We start from the raw sequence: 16,155 nt of genomic DNA, 5'->3' as shown, positions 1-16,155 counted from the left end.
TGATTGATTGTAATAATTTTTGGGTCTAAATGTAATAGGGCCTACAGTTCCTATGTGTAATAATTTTAGGGTCTAAATGTAATAAAGGTTCTAAGTTTAATATGTTTTGGGTCTAAATGTAATAAAGGTCCTATGTGCAATCATTTTTGGGTCTAAATGTAATAACGGTTTTAAGTGTAATAATTTTTGGGTCAAATGTAATAAAGGTGCTATGTGTGATAATTAGGCCTATTGTTTGCTCAATTGCGGTCATACTAATTACCGTCAACAGGGCAGAGAGCGACGAATTGTGCTTCTTCTCCCCGACGGGGGTGGGGGACAGCTCTCCCCGACGGAGGCCCCCCCCCCCGCTGGCGCCACCCCTGGGCAAATCCTTGTTGCTTGTTGAAGATTGTTGAGAGCTGTGACGGTTGTTGACTAAAATATGGTCTTAAAAGCATCGATCACACAAAAACAATTTCTGATGGGAATTCGATGTGAATACAGCTTCAGTATGTAATAGCTGAATTGTCCCTAAATGTAATATGTCATTATTAATATTGTACTGTACCAGAACAACGATATAAAAATACAGATAAAAATACAAATAACAATTTATGAAAAGGCATCGCTTTAATTAACAAAATGAAAAAAAAACCTGGCAACGAAGAGAGCTGTCCTTAAAATTGGATAACAACCTGGCAATTACTTATTTATAAACAAACATCGCGAGTCGCTACCATCATGAATCGCTGGGAAAGAACGTTGTTTTTAGTAATAAAATGCTAAAAACTGGTGTAATTAGTGAGAGAACTGGATGAAAAGGAATTGTAAGATATTGTTAGGAGCGCACAGTAGGTAAAAAGACAATTTTTGAAGATAGAAGTGTTACACTACTAAAGTGCATCAGCGCCTAAAATTTAAATATTTAATTGATTGTGATTATTTAATGTAATTATGATGTGATTAAGTTGTGTTTATATGTGATATTTTGTGTATGTGTGATAGTTGAATGTGTTTTGTTATCATCATATTTTGTTGTTTTCGTAGTACGGCTGCCCGTTATTATATCCGATTGTGTTCTACAGCTCACCACGTGATGTCATCAGTGAGAGTTTAAAATCAGCGACGGTAGAAACTGTGGACTACGTGCACTCGGTGAGTAGAATTATGTATCATTACAATTACGACATCAACACACAAAATACAACAACACAGCATCTATACACAACATACCATACACCACTCTACATCAATTCTTACCTAACCTAACAACAACAACTTATTACATTTAAAACATAATTTAATCATCATCCACACTATAAAAATGATATTTTATTGTATTTTACGATCAATGTTGATTGTTTATTGTTGAAATTTCCCGCACGGTGGTCGTGCAAATATACAGTCATTGCGCCTTGAATGAGAAGAGAAGCAGCTCACAACCAAAATAAAGGTGTTGAAAATTACTGAAAAATCAGTTTTACATAAAACAATCATAGTCATGTTTGATCTTGTTTTGATCTGTATTGATCACTGATTATAGTAATTAAACTTTCAATAAGAAATTCGAAAAAAAATACATAAACTAAAAAAATATTTTTTAGGAGGTGGTGATTTTAACTTGTACAAAACATAGGGCGTCCATGTTGATTGAAAGCCAAACAAATGAATGATTCTGAATCGCCCACGAACCAATAAAATTTGCTGAAAAACAGCTTTAAATAGAAAATTCACATTCATGTTTAGACTCGTTCGAGTTGTCAATGTGCACTGAATATAAATCTACATTTTTATAGAAAAAATCAATAAAAAGTATAATGACCTAAAATATATTTTTTTGAAGAGATGATGTGTTGTATATTCTCTGTTTTCATATTCCTTGTTCATTGTGTAGTTCGGTCGTTGTATTCTACATCACATTGCTGCACTCGGCTACACTCAACAACTGAGAGCAGCACTCAGGATTTCTGCAGGCAATGTGAATAGGCAAGACATGGTACGTATAGGAAACAACACATAAACACTGAATGACAAATCGTCATTATGTAATTAATAAATTACTCATAAAATTATAACTAAATATTTAATATTAAATATAATTATGGTTGTAAAATACTGTGTATTTATTACTTTTATTAATGTTCACCGTTGAGTGAAAGCCAAGCACATTAATGATTCTGAATCAAAATTTCTTGACATAGGGCGTCCATGTTGTGATAGCCAAGATGAATGTTTCTGAATCACTCATAATAAGTAAAAAGCGTGTTTATCAGCTTTTTTCAGCCATTTTTGGAATTGATTTTGTTTCTATTAGTATTGTACACACAATATGATGATTACATTTTGCATTACATAGGCCTATTTCTACATATGTATGTAGGCCGGGCTATGTAGTCTAGCCTAAGTCAGCATGAACAATTAAAAAGGCTGTACAGAAAACAGTTAAAAAATACAGCAAGGTTTCAACCTGGACACTTTTTTGACAAACTTTAGTTAATTTATTAGGATTTGAATAGGAAGAAAGGTTAAATTCCACTGTATGTTTACTACGGTATTTATTAGACTCAACCTACTACCTCCTTGACATAATTCAGGAACCACAAGTCTGAAATTTAGGGTAAACTTTTAATGATAGTTTATATAATATTTTCTTCTTTTTAGTATAAGTTTTATAATTAATTAAGCATTAGCATGCATCTAGCATGCATTTAGGATGCACTTTTTTCTTCAGTTGAGATCGAATCTTAGATTTTGTCATTGTCAAAAAGCAAAATACTAAAATAACAAAAATTAACAATTTTTCTCCTGAATAAACCTGTCTGTTTTGAATTCAAAGTGTTATTGTTTAGCTTCATCATAGTTCTAATAATAGTTTAAAACATATTTTTATATAAAATATTTTTAAAGGTACTATTACAGAACATCATGTAAATTGGTCTGTTAGTTAATTGTCAAAATAGAATAGGCCGCTGGAATGCCTCACGTGAGCCCTTCGTCGCCCCCCTGGCCTCCAGCCTCATTTGCTTGCTTCGCTTGCAACCTGACCACTTTAATTTCTGTGGCTACAGCCCTGTTTGAGCTGTCAATGTACGGTTGTATTTTTTGACAGATGCTTACCAGTATGTTAATAATTAGGCCTACTCATGACACAGGCGAGTTTATCATTCAAAACACATCGTCGTCTGATGTAAACACACTGATGTAATACAATTAACTTGATTAGCGTTGGTGCGTACTGCAGCACAATCGGCATACGCACAACTAATGTGTAGTGATCAAAACAATCGACGACCGCTACAACAACAGGTTGAATATTGCAGTACAGTAGAGAGTGATTGACTTACCATATAAAACAATCAGTGTAGTTTTATATTATAATATACGAAGGTTAAACTTATGCGTAAAAACACATACGAGCATAAACTTTATTATTTTAATTTTATTACAGTACGCATTATTGACCAAAATAAACTTTATTATAAATGAAGTTTGTTTTGTCATTATTATTATCATTACTGTTGTTACTGCCATTGTCATATTTTTTATTTCTCTATAATATATCAGTATTTTGGTATTATATGATTTATAAATAAACACATCTATTAGTATTCGTGTTATTATCTATAGTAGTAGCATTATTATCAGTGCATTTCCCCATGTAGCCTAAATGCTGTGTGATAATGGCATTAAAAAAATTCTTTTTTTTTTTTTGACCGATAATGTGTTTATGCCTAAAAAGTAGAAAATATATTAAAAATACAACAAACACGATTTTAAAATCTATATTGAAGAGTAAAATAATCGCATAACACTGTTGCATCGCCTACCGTTGCAAGATAAGCTTATTCCACATTTCTTAACTCATTGAATATATTTTTCATTGTAATAAGTAATAAAATAAAATAAAATGATGACCCTCAATTTTCGAACATTTTGGTTCGATTGGTTGTAGCCAACACAATAACTTTTTTTGTTTAGCCTAATTTCTTATGATGAAAAAATGCAGCAATAAAATAAATTGAATAGAATGGAATAATCATCATAAAGGATATTTTTAGTAACATGATAGTACTTTTACATTATTTTATTGAATGAAAATTGTAATGAAAAATGTATTTTATACAAAGTACAAGTTGGTTATATTTACCTAAATTTTAACTGTAATGTTTTAGATGGCATCATTTTTCTTGTTTACAGAGGTGTTGACTGTGTCCTTATACACATCTAGATGTGTATAAGAGACAGACATAGGCCTATTCTGATTAACACTGTTTTCAATTGTGTTACAGGACGGCAATACTCCACTTCACAAGTTGTTAGGAGCTAACCATTCATACCGAGATCACACAGATGCAACACGTTATTTATTAACGAATGGAGCAGATGCCAAGATAAAAAATATGGTAAAGTAGATAAATGACGAAGATGATTATTATTATTATTATTATTAGTATTATTATGGCCTATTATTATTATTATTAATATTAATAATATTTTGATAATAATGATGGTGATAAGGAGCATACTAAAATGATTGATGGCAACCATAATGTCGATATGGTAGTGGTGACTAATGATATTAGGATTTCGGCCTATACACTCAGGCGAAATGTTTATTGATTTTCATCAGCGTTTTATTGTTAACATGAATCTCTACAAGATGCAAATGTAGAATTAAAGATTAATTAAATTGATATGTAAATTTATTCAATTCAGTTGTTTGTTTTTTATTTGTGTAACATTTGTTGAAGCTTTAATGTAATTGTTTTTCTTGATTAATATTAATTAATTTCATGAAGTATGTTTTTCTTGATTAATATTAATTAATTTCATGAGGTATGATATGTGATTGTAGTTGCAGCGTGGTCAAACTCCAGCTGACATGTATGTGCACAACACATGTAGGAAGTACGATTCTAGAAACAGAAAAGAACAGAAAGAAATGCTTATGCGTCTCTTACAAAGTGAGCTGTTCATACCAACATATTTCATATTTATTTGTTTTTGTTTTGTATAAATCATTTTGAAATTGATAGTATATTTTCGCATTGTGTATATTTAGTATAGAACAATATAAAGTAAATGACAGCAGCACTTTTGAGACTAACAATATATACTTTATTCTCTAGCTTTCGTCCACACAGTGGACTTCACAGTCTCCTGATGAAGTCCACTGTGTGGACGAAAGCTAGAGAATAAATATTGTTAGTCTCAAAAGTGCTGCTGTCATTTACTTTATATTGTTCTATACCATAACACGGCTTTACTGTATATTTAGTATGAAATTAATGAAACACCAAATGTACATTCATTTTTTATGTGTCATTTATGTGATCATACAGTACTTAATGTTTAAACACAGTAAATAAGAAACCTAATCTTTAAGTGGTATTATTTACAGTATTTTGATTAGTGATCCAGGGGGCTGTTGGTTGCACTTTGTGATGTTTTACAGCGTTTTTTATGCTTGATTCCCACAGAATGATAGCAATATCACTCAGTATATCATTGAATATAAATATAATACTGTAAAACATTTATTCAATGATGAAAATAAAACTAATACTCTAGGCCTATATTTTTTTGTTCCCCATCGTAATTTATTCCTCCTCTTTTTGGAATAAATAATTTTTAATCCTCTTTTTTTGTTTTGCAAGTTGCTTTTATCTGGGTTAAACTGCTATCTGTAATCACAAATGGGTATGATCAACGTAATCGTTGCACCATTGATAAGAATATTGTTATGGGGAAAGAAATGCAATATCACAATTAAAGCAATGAAAAAGTTGTATGCCTACAGATGAATGAATAGGTTAAAGACCTCTCTAGTAAATAACGACATTGCAGGCCTCGATAATATTATCGGTTTCTTTTCATATATAACAAGTTTCATGAGGTAATTCAATGTGTAAATCAGAAATATTTATACTTAAAGCGGGGAATGTTCCAATGGAAATCTTGGCGCGTGGGCACGAAGCAATGAAAGCTTTTAATGATGCTCTAGCTGAGGGAGAAGCAGAGGTTAATCAAGGCAGGACAGTTTTTATGGGCCTCGAGAGAGTCGGAAAAACATCTACTATCAAGTCATTTTTAAGAAATACGTAAGCTAAATATATTCAGTGTTAGCTTTCACTAGACTTAGTTAACCAGTTAAATTATTTGAAGCCTTCATTAATGATTTTTAATTAACCTGTAATTCAAATATTCTTTGTATTAAATTCAATAATCGACAACTTAAATGAATGTATCATTCATTAATTTCAATCTATTTCCACACATTTATTTATTTTTAAGGAATACGTAAGCTAAATATATTCAGTGTTAGCTTTCACTACATTTAGTTAACCAGTTGAATTATTTGAAGCCTTCAGTAATGATTTTTAATTAACCTGTAATTCAAATATCCCTTGTATTAAATTCAATAATCGACAACTTAAATGAATGTATCATTCATTAATATCAATCCATTTCCACACATTTATTTATATATTAATTTAAATATGTACATTCTGTACAGTAATGTGTATCTATATTATGCTTTCTGTAGTAGCAATATCTTTAGATTAATCATTTTATTTTGCTTTAGTTTTGATCCAAATGAGAGTATTACAGACGCAATTGCCAACACAAAGGTGTGTACCCATGAAATACACGATGAATTGAATTGGAAGGAAGCACCTCCTGATCATTGTAAGTAAAGCAAAACACTTTTATACTTTTTATACAAGTAATATAAATCCATACCGAGCCACATGGCTCATGTACTGTAACTTGTCCCAATATTCAAAAAGCGTGAAACGGATGAAAGCGGGATGTTCAGCTGGGGCCCTGGTCAACCAATTTTCTAATACCCAACTGATACAGCTGGGTAGATTGAAGCAATGTAAATAAAGTGCCTTGCTCAAGGACACAAACTAAATGCACAGTGAAGGATTGAAACCCGACGTCAAGGAGGGGATTCCAAATAATTTCCAGTGCACCTAACTGCTTTCACTAAATGTGAAAACTTCCTTGTACCTATCCTATAAGTCACAGGTGAGCAAAGTGCGATCTGCGGGCCGCATGCGGCCCAACAGCGATTTTATTGCAGCCCCGCGAATATAACATAAAAACCTTATGTGTGCGGCCCGCCAAGCAATATTGGCTAGAAAACACCTTGTTTTTTACAGCCCGACACCGATCATATGTAAAAAGTAATATTAAAACTGAAAATAAAGTGGTGTAAAAGCAGTGCTTGGTTGTTTTTAGAAGCGGACTGGAAATATCAAATTTTGGGTGTGGCCCTCGGTGTTAATTCAGAAATTCCCTTTGGCCCTCCGACCAATTTTTATGCCCACCCCTGCTATAAGTCATTTCTGTGCGCAGTTGGGATTATTGTAAATGGTCAGTAAATATGCAGATCAGCATTCACAGAGAGATCAGTCTAAAATCAATTATTTAACTAACGAAATTATTTATCTCTGAACAGCTGGTGCCAATGACATGTATGAAGCAAAAATGGCAGATTCCATAGCGAAAAAAATATTAGAAAAAGAAACGGACAAGAATGTAGAAGTAACAAGAGAAGTAAGATTTACACACTATCATTTTGGTGATATTCATGAGCATTTAATTTGGTTAATAGTGAAATATTTAATGCTACTAATAATGACAAATAATGGATAAAATCCAGCTAATGTATATAATGGTTAATTTCTTATTTCTTTTTGTTTACAATTATTTCAAGAGCGTGTTATCACCAGCTAAAGCCGAGACGAAAGATAACCAGGGTAAGGTGCTCGTGTTTACATTTCATAAGGAATTGATCAAATAAATATATTATATTTATTAGCATTTCATACGGAGGGCCATCACACCTCTATTAACAACATAATTGATATGGTTGCTCATGGAACAAGTATTGAAGGAACATTTCCAAAAGAATACCACATGGAACACCTAATTTGGAACTTGGAACAATTGAAAAAAAACTCCCCCACTGACCCACTGACACTGCACTATACCAATTCTGAAATCAAGTACTACCAAAACCTTGTAGGGTCAGTGGAAACCCCCACTATGTCTTGGTTTTGAAATATGAAATTTAATTTTTATTCTGCATCTTCTATAAGGACAATCATCATCGAATTTTGACGCCAGAAACCCGAAAATGGAATCAGATACCAAAGAGCAGACACATACCCATTCGATGGAAGAGGTCCCCGAAACCATCGCCACTAAAGTCCAGGAGCGAATAAAAGAACTCAAGTTCACAAGGGGAGATGCGACGCAAGAATGGCAAAAATCTGGCAACGATTTCATTATGAGCATCTGGGATTTCGGGGGCCAGCCGATATATCATGTTATGCAACGAGTAAATTCTATACATCAAATAATAAATTATAGTTATTATTAGGTTACAAAAATAATTATTAGGTATTTAAATGAGTTTTCAATAGTCAAAAAAATAGATTGTAAATCATTTTCTTCATCTAGATGTGTATAAGAGACAGGTACTCACCTAGGCAGCCTCGAAGGGAATGAAGAGGAACAGAAAAGAAAGGTAAACAACTATGTTATACACCCATACATCAAGTAAAAAATAAAACAGTATAAAGTACCGTAAATATCATAAATATACCACAATAAAAATAGAAGGTAATAAGTTATACCGCATAAATTAAATGTGTACAAGTATATAACCATGAAGCATTTTTTTATATGACGATATATTCAAAATGTGACTACAATAACAAATTGATATTGCCACACAAATATAAAACACATGAATCATATAAATGCCTGATGACAAAAGGGAGACGGAAGCTAAGACGCAAAATGACAAATTTTAATTTTTTTTTTTTTTTTTTTTTTTACAAATATTTGAATTACATGACTAATCCTTTCTGGTGGTAGCCACTGTGTGTGTGCTGAACCATGAAGATCTCTAGGTTCCTGGTTCAATTCCCATCGCTGCCTCTTCTTGTGCTTCAGCTAGAGGGCTGAAATACAAGTTTCATAAGCGCATTGTCTTTCGGATGAGACGTTTAGGCTGTTGGTCCCGTGTGCATTATGGCCCATATGTGCATGTAAAAGAACACAGTACCCTTCGGATTGTCTCCCGGTGTACTGCCCAATCACCACCAGAAGGACCCCACTGGAAATAAGTCTTCCTGGGCTATTCTTGGTGTTTACACCGAATAAATCCAATCCAATCCACTGAAAATCAATGAACATGACCACTTACACATTGCCATCATTATCTTGCTTTTTACGTTGCTTTCGTTCCTGCAGTGGACGTAATTGATCTTGTTGTCAATGCTTTTTCACATTTATGTCTGATGATTAATATTTACGCTTAATTTCAGGCCGAAGAAATATTCAATAAAATTCGGAAAGCATTGGAAGGGAAACCTTATGAAACAATGGTGTCAAGTTTCTTTGCTATTGAGAACAGCTTACCGTTCGCAAGGAGCAATGCTTTTAAAATTATGAACCAGATTTTAAAGTTTGCAAAGAGGATGGTTAGGAAACTGCCTTTGAAATGGCTGCTTGTTCAACAAGAAATCCAGAAGTTGAAAGTGGAACATATCTATTTACCAACCAAAGAGGTAATGCATCTATTCAACATTCTTTAATTTTTAAACTCTGAATCATACTCCCAATCATCCTGAAAAATCCAGGAATTTTTTTCTGCATAAAAGGAATTTCAGCTGTTATTGCCATTGCTTTAACCTCTGTCATTTGTATTTATAGTCTTCTACACATGTAGAAACCATTAAACTTGGTGTTAATCGGTGCAAGCTTTTTCTTCATCAGGTGATTGCTTTGGTTGAGCGTTGTGGGGTCAAACAAGATGCTCAAAGGGTGCTGCTTGAGTATTTACACGACCTTGGTGAGATTCTTTACTTTCCTGATGACGAAGCCTTAAGGAATATTATTGTTTTGGATGTGATGCAATTAGTCGACATGCTTAAAACAATAATCACCGTTATTGATCCAAAGTTAATGGTAAGCTCAACTTTACACAATTTTACATTTATTTATTCCCGATATATTTTTGTAGGCTAATATAAAAGCATAGCAGGATTTTGAGCTAAAATTATTAAATTTCAGAAACCAAAGCACATAGAAGCCTGGAGGAGATTGGACAAGGGGATCCTAGAGGAGCATCTGTTAAGACACCTATGGAAGGAGTTCAATTTTTCTGATGAAACGTTCGACTTCTTTGTATCTCTCATGCAGAAGTTTGGGCTGGTGTGTGAGAAAAAAATTACAATGGTATTTTTTTTTCAATATATCCTGTTTTCTCTTTGTCCTAATAGGATATGCTTTATCTCATCAATTGATAAAAGCAAAATATATTCAGCATAGTGCAGACATTAATTTTATTTAAAATGTTCTTTTTCTATTTTTGACAATTTTTGACGTACAGTGTTTCCTGTTTTTAAGGGTGGTGAACGTCTTTTCTACGTTCTTTCACGCTTGCAGCCTAAACGAATAGATGCCACACAAAATAAGGATTACAGGATTCGGGCAGTTTCTATCTTTCATGATTTTGGTCGCTATCTACCTGATGATCTTTTCCAGCGGGGAGTAACTAAGTTCATTGAGAGATTCCAAGTAAAAGACGATGAGCCTACATTATCTTATGAGCACGTGGAGTTGAGTATCGATGAACTTCACCTCGTGGTTTTAAGCGTAGCCTCAATCAAGCATCGTCGTATGTTTAAGGTAATTAGTGCAATTTAAGATTATTTTTTCTCTGCCGCTTAACGGTACTTACATTAATTTGAATATAAATGACAAGTTTATTCATAATGGTAAATTATGCATTGTTATATTCAAAATTTGCCATGTCTTTTTATTTTAACAATAAAATGCAATACCGGTAATTGATACTTTAATTTTAATTTTTTTTAAGAATAAAATGCAATACAGGTAATTGATACATTAATCATAATTTAAATAATGTTAGTATTAGTTTTGTTATATATTCCTTGCAATTCTGTTGAATATTCTTCTGTTCTTTGTACATATGCTTCTACATATTAATAATTGCAACCATCATTATCATTATCATCCATCATCGTTATTATTATCATCATTATCATCATCATCATCGTCGTAATTTGTACCAATACCACCGCCATCATCATTATCATTTTAATAAACAACACCATTATCATATATTATGTCTGACACATTATTGAAAATTGTTTAAGACGGAGGCTTATTTTCGTTTTGCAGACAACAATCATCAGACGAAAAATCTTCAATGCTGCTCAGCTTACCCGGGAAGAGGAACCTTCGCCGATAGTGTGTAAGAAGGTACTGTACTACCTTCAATTGCTTGAAACACTTAAGGAAATCAAGTTTTTTATGTTATAATGTATTAATCATGTCATTGACGTCAGTAGATTTACGATCAGTTTTCTATTTGCTACAGGTGTTGATATTCCTCGAAGCAGAACTAAAGATATTTTGTCAGAGCGGTGCAAGGGGCGTGGAATTAACAAGGTACATTGCTTGCGATTGTATGGATGCTCACATGCATATTGTGCGCCAATTTGACATGGATGTGTTGCCATGTGGAAGCAATGGGATGGAAGTGACGCGCTACCGCCGACTATTTGAAGATGACGTGCAAAAACAAGGTAAATCGTGCACTTGTATAGCGGATATAGCATTGTCTAGTGTCTATACACTTTGCAAGACCATAGAACAGGACAAAAGCAGAATAAATGGTTAGAGAAAACAAACCTGCAAAAATATAGAAAAGTGAAATTGCTGATCTTGTCAGTTCTGATGTGGGGTGGGGGTGTGCCATAGGTAGTCCATATCCACTTCAGTCCCATGGTTGGGTCGATGTCAGAGACATAATTGTGCTGTTACGCATCAACAAACCCTTTTTGGCCCAGAGTAGAGCGAGGTCACTAGGCCTACTGGTCCATGGGTAGGGATACCAAAGGTGCCCCTTGGGATCAGTGGCCCAGCAGACCGTCACACGTGAGTGCATAGGCGTTACACCACTGATCATGGAAAGCTGTTCTAAAAACCTGAGTGCTATATTCTGTAATAATGGCTGAAAACTCCGTCTTAGGTCTCCGTCTTTTGGCCTTTTTTCCATACTGATTTATGAAATCGTTGAAAAATTTCTGCATCTGGGATATGCGTTGTATTCTTCATCAATCAATAGAAAATTCAAAATTAGTGAGTGGTTAAATAATCTCATTTCGCTCTCATTTCGCCCACTGATGGATCCGCCACTGAACTCATAGGTACACTTCCTTTTTTCCCCTCTTTCTTCTGTTTAAATCTTAATTTTTTCTCTTTTTTTCGGTAGGAATCACGGGGATGGGGAGACGGGACCCCGTGGCTCCCCTGCTGGATCCGCCCCTGTGTGAAAGGGGGTATAGCTTGATGGGAGGGCTTATTACCTAACAGCTTTTGAGCTACCTGAAAATTAGCGTTTGTTCTTTCTCACTTAATCCCAGCTGCATTTGAGTGGACTTAACATTTTATTCATACCATCCAGGTATGGGTTGGTACAATTTATTTTGTAAACAACTGAATGAGGCTAAATAATTTTAGCTTAGTATTAATCAGTATTGAGAAAAAAATAAAGATATTGATAAAAAAAAATAAAGATTTTGACCGATTTGTTTAAAAAAACACAAAAAATCGATCTTCAATTATCCCAATAAACAAGGTTAATAATTTGACAAAGAAAGAAAGAAGTAATATCGCTGTCGCGGAAATGTAGGCTTCTATTGATACACTTAATAGGGGCTTATATAATATGATATAATATATACTTATGGTATATTAAATGGACTGCTTGGTGTGTACTATTTTCTTCTCGTAGTCTCGTAGAATCTATGTATGAGGTATATAAACCAAATACAGACTGCTCAATATACGGGGAACGGTGACATATAGCCCCTTAGTGATGTGGAGACCGTAGCCTATCTTATTGGCTACGGATCTGCACATCATCTCTGGGCAATACATTTCACCATTCCCCTCATGAGCAGTCAATATTTGTATAAAATTATTTTTTCCAGTCCAGCTCAGCGCTCACGAACGACAGCACACAGACAAAGATGACATGCTAAAACAAGGTAAATACTGTTTATTTATTAATTTAGTTTATTAATTTATACATTACCTCACACTAGCAAATATACAATACACTTACAATGAGCTAAAGCTGCCGGTTCCGAAAAAAGGCCAACAGGTGAATAATCAAGGCACCACTGATACCGGCCAATTAAGAACTGCACAGGTAACAAGAGAAAAAAAATCAAGAATGTGAATAAAATGTCAAACTAAAGTTTGAAAAATGGAACTCTATGCATAAGATAATAACACATTCTCAATAATATTTATTTTAAATAGAAACCTTTCGACAGCTGGCTTTTGTAATATCATTTTAGATAGACACAGTTATAGTAGCGCAAAAAGTTTGAAAAAGCAAAAACGTACAAATGTCTGTCCTAGAGTAAAATGTATGTTGATCACAACAATAAATGAACACAAAGGTAAGTTGGCAGAATGTTAAAATAGACCTACAGGTTTGAAGGCAAATTCATATAAACTAATTATGGTACTTATTTTGCAAGCATTGATTCTTGAGTGTACTGCCTAGTAATGGTACATTTCTATATGATATGATGCTTCAATTTTGTCATGGTTACTTTAGGTTTTGTAGATGACGCCATAATTGCGACTGTATCTGAGGAAATGAACTATAGCTGGAAAGGTTTTGGTGTCCGTTTAGGTGTTTCATGGGCTAGAGTTAAAGGGTTTTGGACTGAAGAACAGCTGAACTCACAAAAAGCTATCGCTAATATGATGAAGTATTGGAGAGAAAATGTCAAAAATGAAACGCACCAACTGAAAATGTTGTGCACTGCTTTGAGGCAACATGGCTACAAGAGACTAGCTGGGGAATTATTCAGTGGTGATCTCGGAGACGAAATTCCGCCTTTAGCCAAACATGAAGGTGAGTTGTAGTGAGAGGTATAAGATTGAATTAATATTGCATAATAATTTCTGTATAGAAATTGTTACAACTTACGATTGAATCAAAGAGTTATAATTTATCATGAGACGTAATTCTGTTGCTATTTGTATTTCTACCAAACATTGCATAATACCACTAATAAGATGACACTATATTCTTTATTCCAGGATACTTGGCTGATGTTGACTTGCTATTCGTTGCCAAGAAACTTGGCGTTGACTGGAGAGCATTTGGCATCAACATTGGTCTCGAGGATCATGAAATACAACAAATTGAGATGAGTTTTCCACCACCTATTGTAGACACCATTTTAGAAATGTTGGTCATGTGGCGTGAAAACCAGGAACCGCAAGAAAACCACCTTGAAAAGATGAATAACAATCTTGAAGCTTTCGGAAAACAAGACACAAAAGAAAAACTCAATAATTACTATCAAGAAAAATATCAGTAAAAATGAATGGGAGTACACATTTAAAAGAATAAACATGAAACTCAATTGTGTTCAATAAAATGTACCGTGCCATACCATACAACTTCATATAAAAGCCCTGGGATTCTACTGCTTTTCTTTTTTTTTTCTTTTCTTTTGCAAACTTTGGATGGGTTACTTTTTGAGATAAGCTTCATTTTGAGATGGGCTTCTTATCTAGGCTGTTTTCGCAAAATAAAGAGGGACGGGGAGCTTCTTTTCAAAATGAATCCTGTATAAATTTTGGGAACTACTATTATACAACAGTAAAGGGCCACTGTAAAATCACTCTGTATCATATGGAGTGTCCTAACCTTAATTAAGTAACGTAAACTACTGTATAAACCAAGCATGTCTTAAATTTATGTAGTTTTTCTGGAATTCAGTTATGTAATGTCGGCCTACAATCTTGAAAAGGAGCCCATGCTATCTTGATACCGCTTTTCGAGGTGAGGGAGGGGGTGCTTAATTCGAGATGGTATTTTTCTCTAGATTAATTCGAGGTTTTACTGTAAATTAATTTTTTTTAAATATTATAAGGGGAAATTAATCTATATCAACATCTGTAATTATACCGTTTAAAATGTTGAACAAAATATGTAAATATGTACTGTATATATTTTATACATTAATAAGGCCTGTATAGTTTTTGCACGTGTATTATGTATATTAATACTATTATACTATATATACATTTATTAGTAGGTACTGTAACACTCTTACTGAAATTTAAAAGTGTATTATGTCTTTATGTATAGCCTAATATTTTAAAGACTTTTGACGTACAAAGGGGTTTGATAAAAACATATTAAAAATGTAAAAGATAATCCAAATAAAATATTATTTATTGTTTATCTTTACGAATGACGACGGCGACGTCTGTGGTGATAGTCATGATGTTATAGCATAAAATTGCAAAATATGATGTACATAATTTTTATTTAAGAAATTTCAATTTTTGTATCAAGTATGTAAATCTGTAAATATCTCTGACCAATACAGCCAGGACAGATACTCACCGTAACGCCACTAAATTTATTGAAGACTTGAAGTGGCGTTGAGGGCTGGTGGGCCGTTTCCAATAGTACCTCTCGTCTTCTGGTGTCTTCTTTTAGCTTCCACAACGTTGGCAGGAAGTGCATTTTTAAATTTTCAACTCTGACCCTTTTTGTAACCGAACCAGCTGCAAAGTGAAAAAACAAATCTCTATCTATATTCTATCTCTTTTCCATTTAAGATTTTATAGTTCTCGAATAAGTCCTTATGGTTTTTTTTGCTCTTGAAGTAGTTAAATGCTATAAGACGTTTTTCATAAATAAAATGTTCATACATTTGGGAATTTTAGTTGCACGTCTTTGGATCCTGTTTTCTAAAAAAATTATATCTTTTTTAACTGTGGAGAACAATTGGACTGGACTGAAAATTCAAGAGGGCTAATACCTAACTAAAATACAAAAAGCAAGGCGCACGGGATTATCAATTATCGAATACCAAAGTATATTATTCTTAAAGCCGCACACAAACACAATGATTCACAATGTATAAATAAATCAATAGAATAGATTGATGTTGATGTTGATAATGTTGATGATGATGATGTTGATAATAATAGTGGAGAAAAGATGCTACAATCATAGGCGAAGATCCCGGGAGATGGGGGATATATCCCCCAATATGGGGATATATCCCCCAATAT

At 33.6% G+C, this 16,155-nt stretch overlaps 2 protein-coding genes and 1 long non-coding RNA gene across 3 annotated transcripts; 2 read left to right on the top strand and 1 right to left on the bottom strand.

Moving 5' to 3' along the window:
- Positions 1 to 703: 703 nt before the first annotated feature.
- LOC117100063 lies at positions 704 to 10,045 on the top strand. Its single transcript, XM_033239614.1, has 13 exons — positions 704 to 837; positions 1,030 to 1,137; positions 1,877 to 1,978; positions 4,272 to 4,946; positions 5,918 to 6,083; positions 6,569 to 6,672; positions 7,451 to 7,548; positions 7,709 to 7,751; positions 8,094 to 8,335; positions 8,471 to 8,524; positions 9,330 to 9,572; positions 9,781 to 9,972; positions 10,028 to 10,045. Exons 4-13 carry the CDS (start codon positions 4,865 to 4,867, stop codon positions 10,043 to 10,045), a joined length of 1,242 nt encoding a protein of 413 aa, XP_033095505.1. The 5' UTR covers positions 704 to 837; positions 1,030 to 1,137; positions 1,877 to 1,978; positions 4,272 to 4,864.
- A 96-nt stretch (positions 10,046 to 10,141) lies between these two features.
- On the top strand, positions 10,142 to 15,803 carry LOC117100056. The gene is made up of 7 exons (XM_033239604.1): positions 10,142 to 10,242; positions 10,414 to 10,695; positions 11,212 to 11,292; positions 11,411 to 11,618; positions 13,029 to 13,085; positions 13,667 to 13,969; positions 14,158 to 15,803. The coding sequence occupies exons 1-7, from the start codon at positions 10,201 to 10,203 to the stop codon at positions 14,439 to 14,441; spliced, it is 1,257 nt and encodes a 418-aa protein (XP_033095495.1). The 5' UTR covers positions 10,142 to 10,200; the 3' UTR covers positions 14,442 to 15,803.
- Positions 13,087 to 14,166, bottom strand: LOC117100057. The gene is made up of 2 exons (XR_004444063.1): positions 14,045 to 14,166; positions 13,087 to 13,241 (listed from the first exon to the last, which is right to left on the bottom strand). It is a non-coding gene; the product is annotated as an uncharacterized LOC117100057 (long non-coding RNA).
- Positions 15,804 to 16,155: the final 352 nt, after the last annotated feature.

Source organism: Anneissia japonica, unplaced genomic scaffold, assembly GCF_011630105.1.
Source record: "Anneissia japonica isolate Jap-2015-1 unplaced genomic scaffold, ASM1163010v1 scaffold288057_len103349_cov133, whole genome shotgun sequence".
In the NCBI taxonomy this organism is placed as follows: domain Eukaryota; kingdom Metazoa; phylum Echinodermata; class Crinoidea; order Comatulida; family Comatulidae; genus Anneissia; species Anneissia japonica.
Note: the sequence above shows the minus strand (reverse complement) of the source record. Positions and strands in the feature narration are given on the sequence as shown.

Bases quoted from the DNA above. Each gene is read 5' to 3' on its own strand.
- LOC117100063 (XM_033239614.1), top strand. From the start codon at position 4,865: ATGTATGTGCACAACACATGTAGGAAGTACGATTCTAGAAACAGAAAA. The intron at 6,084-6,568 runs GTAAGCTAAATA...ATTTTGCTTTAG, and splicing joins AAGTCATTTTTAAGAAATAC to TTTTGATCCAAATGAGAGTA. The intron at 7,549-7,708 runs GTAAGATTTACA...AATTATTTCAAG, and splicing joins ATGTAGAAGTAACAAGAGAA to AGCGTGTTATCACCAGCTAA.
- LOC117100056 (XM_033239604.1), top strand. From the start codon at position 10,201: ATGCAGAAGTTTGGGCTGGTGTGTGAGAAAAAAATTACAATG. The intron at 13,086-13,666 runs GTAAATACTGTT...TGGTTACTTTAG, and splicing joins AGATGACATGCTAAAACAAG to GTTTTGTAGATGACGCCATA. The intron at 13,970-14,157 runs GTGAGTTGTAGT...TCTTTATTCCAG, and splicing joins GCCTTTAGCCAAACATGAAG to GATACTTGGCTGATGTTGAC.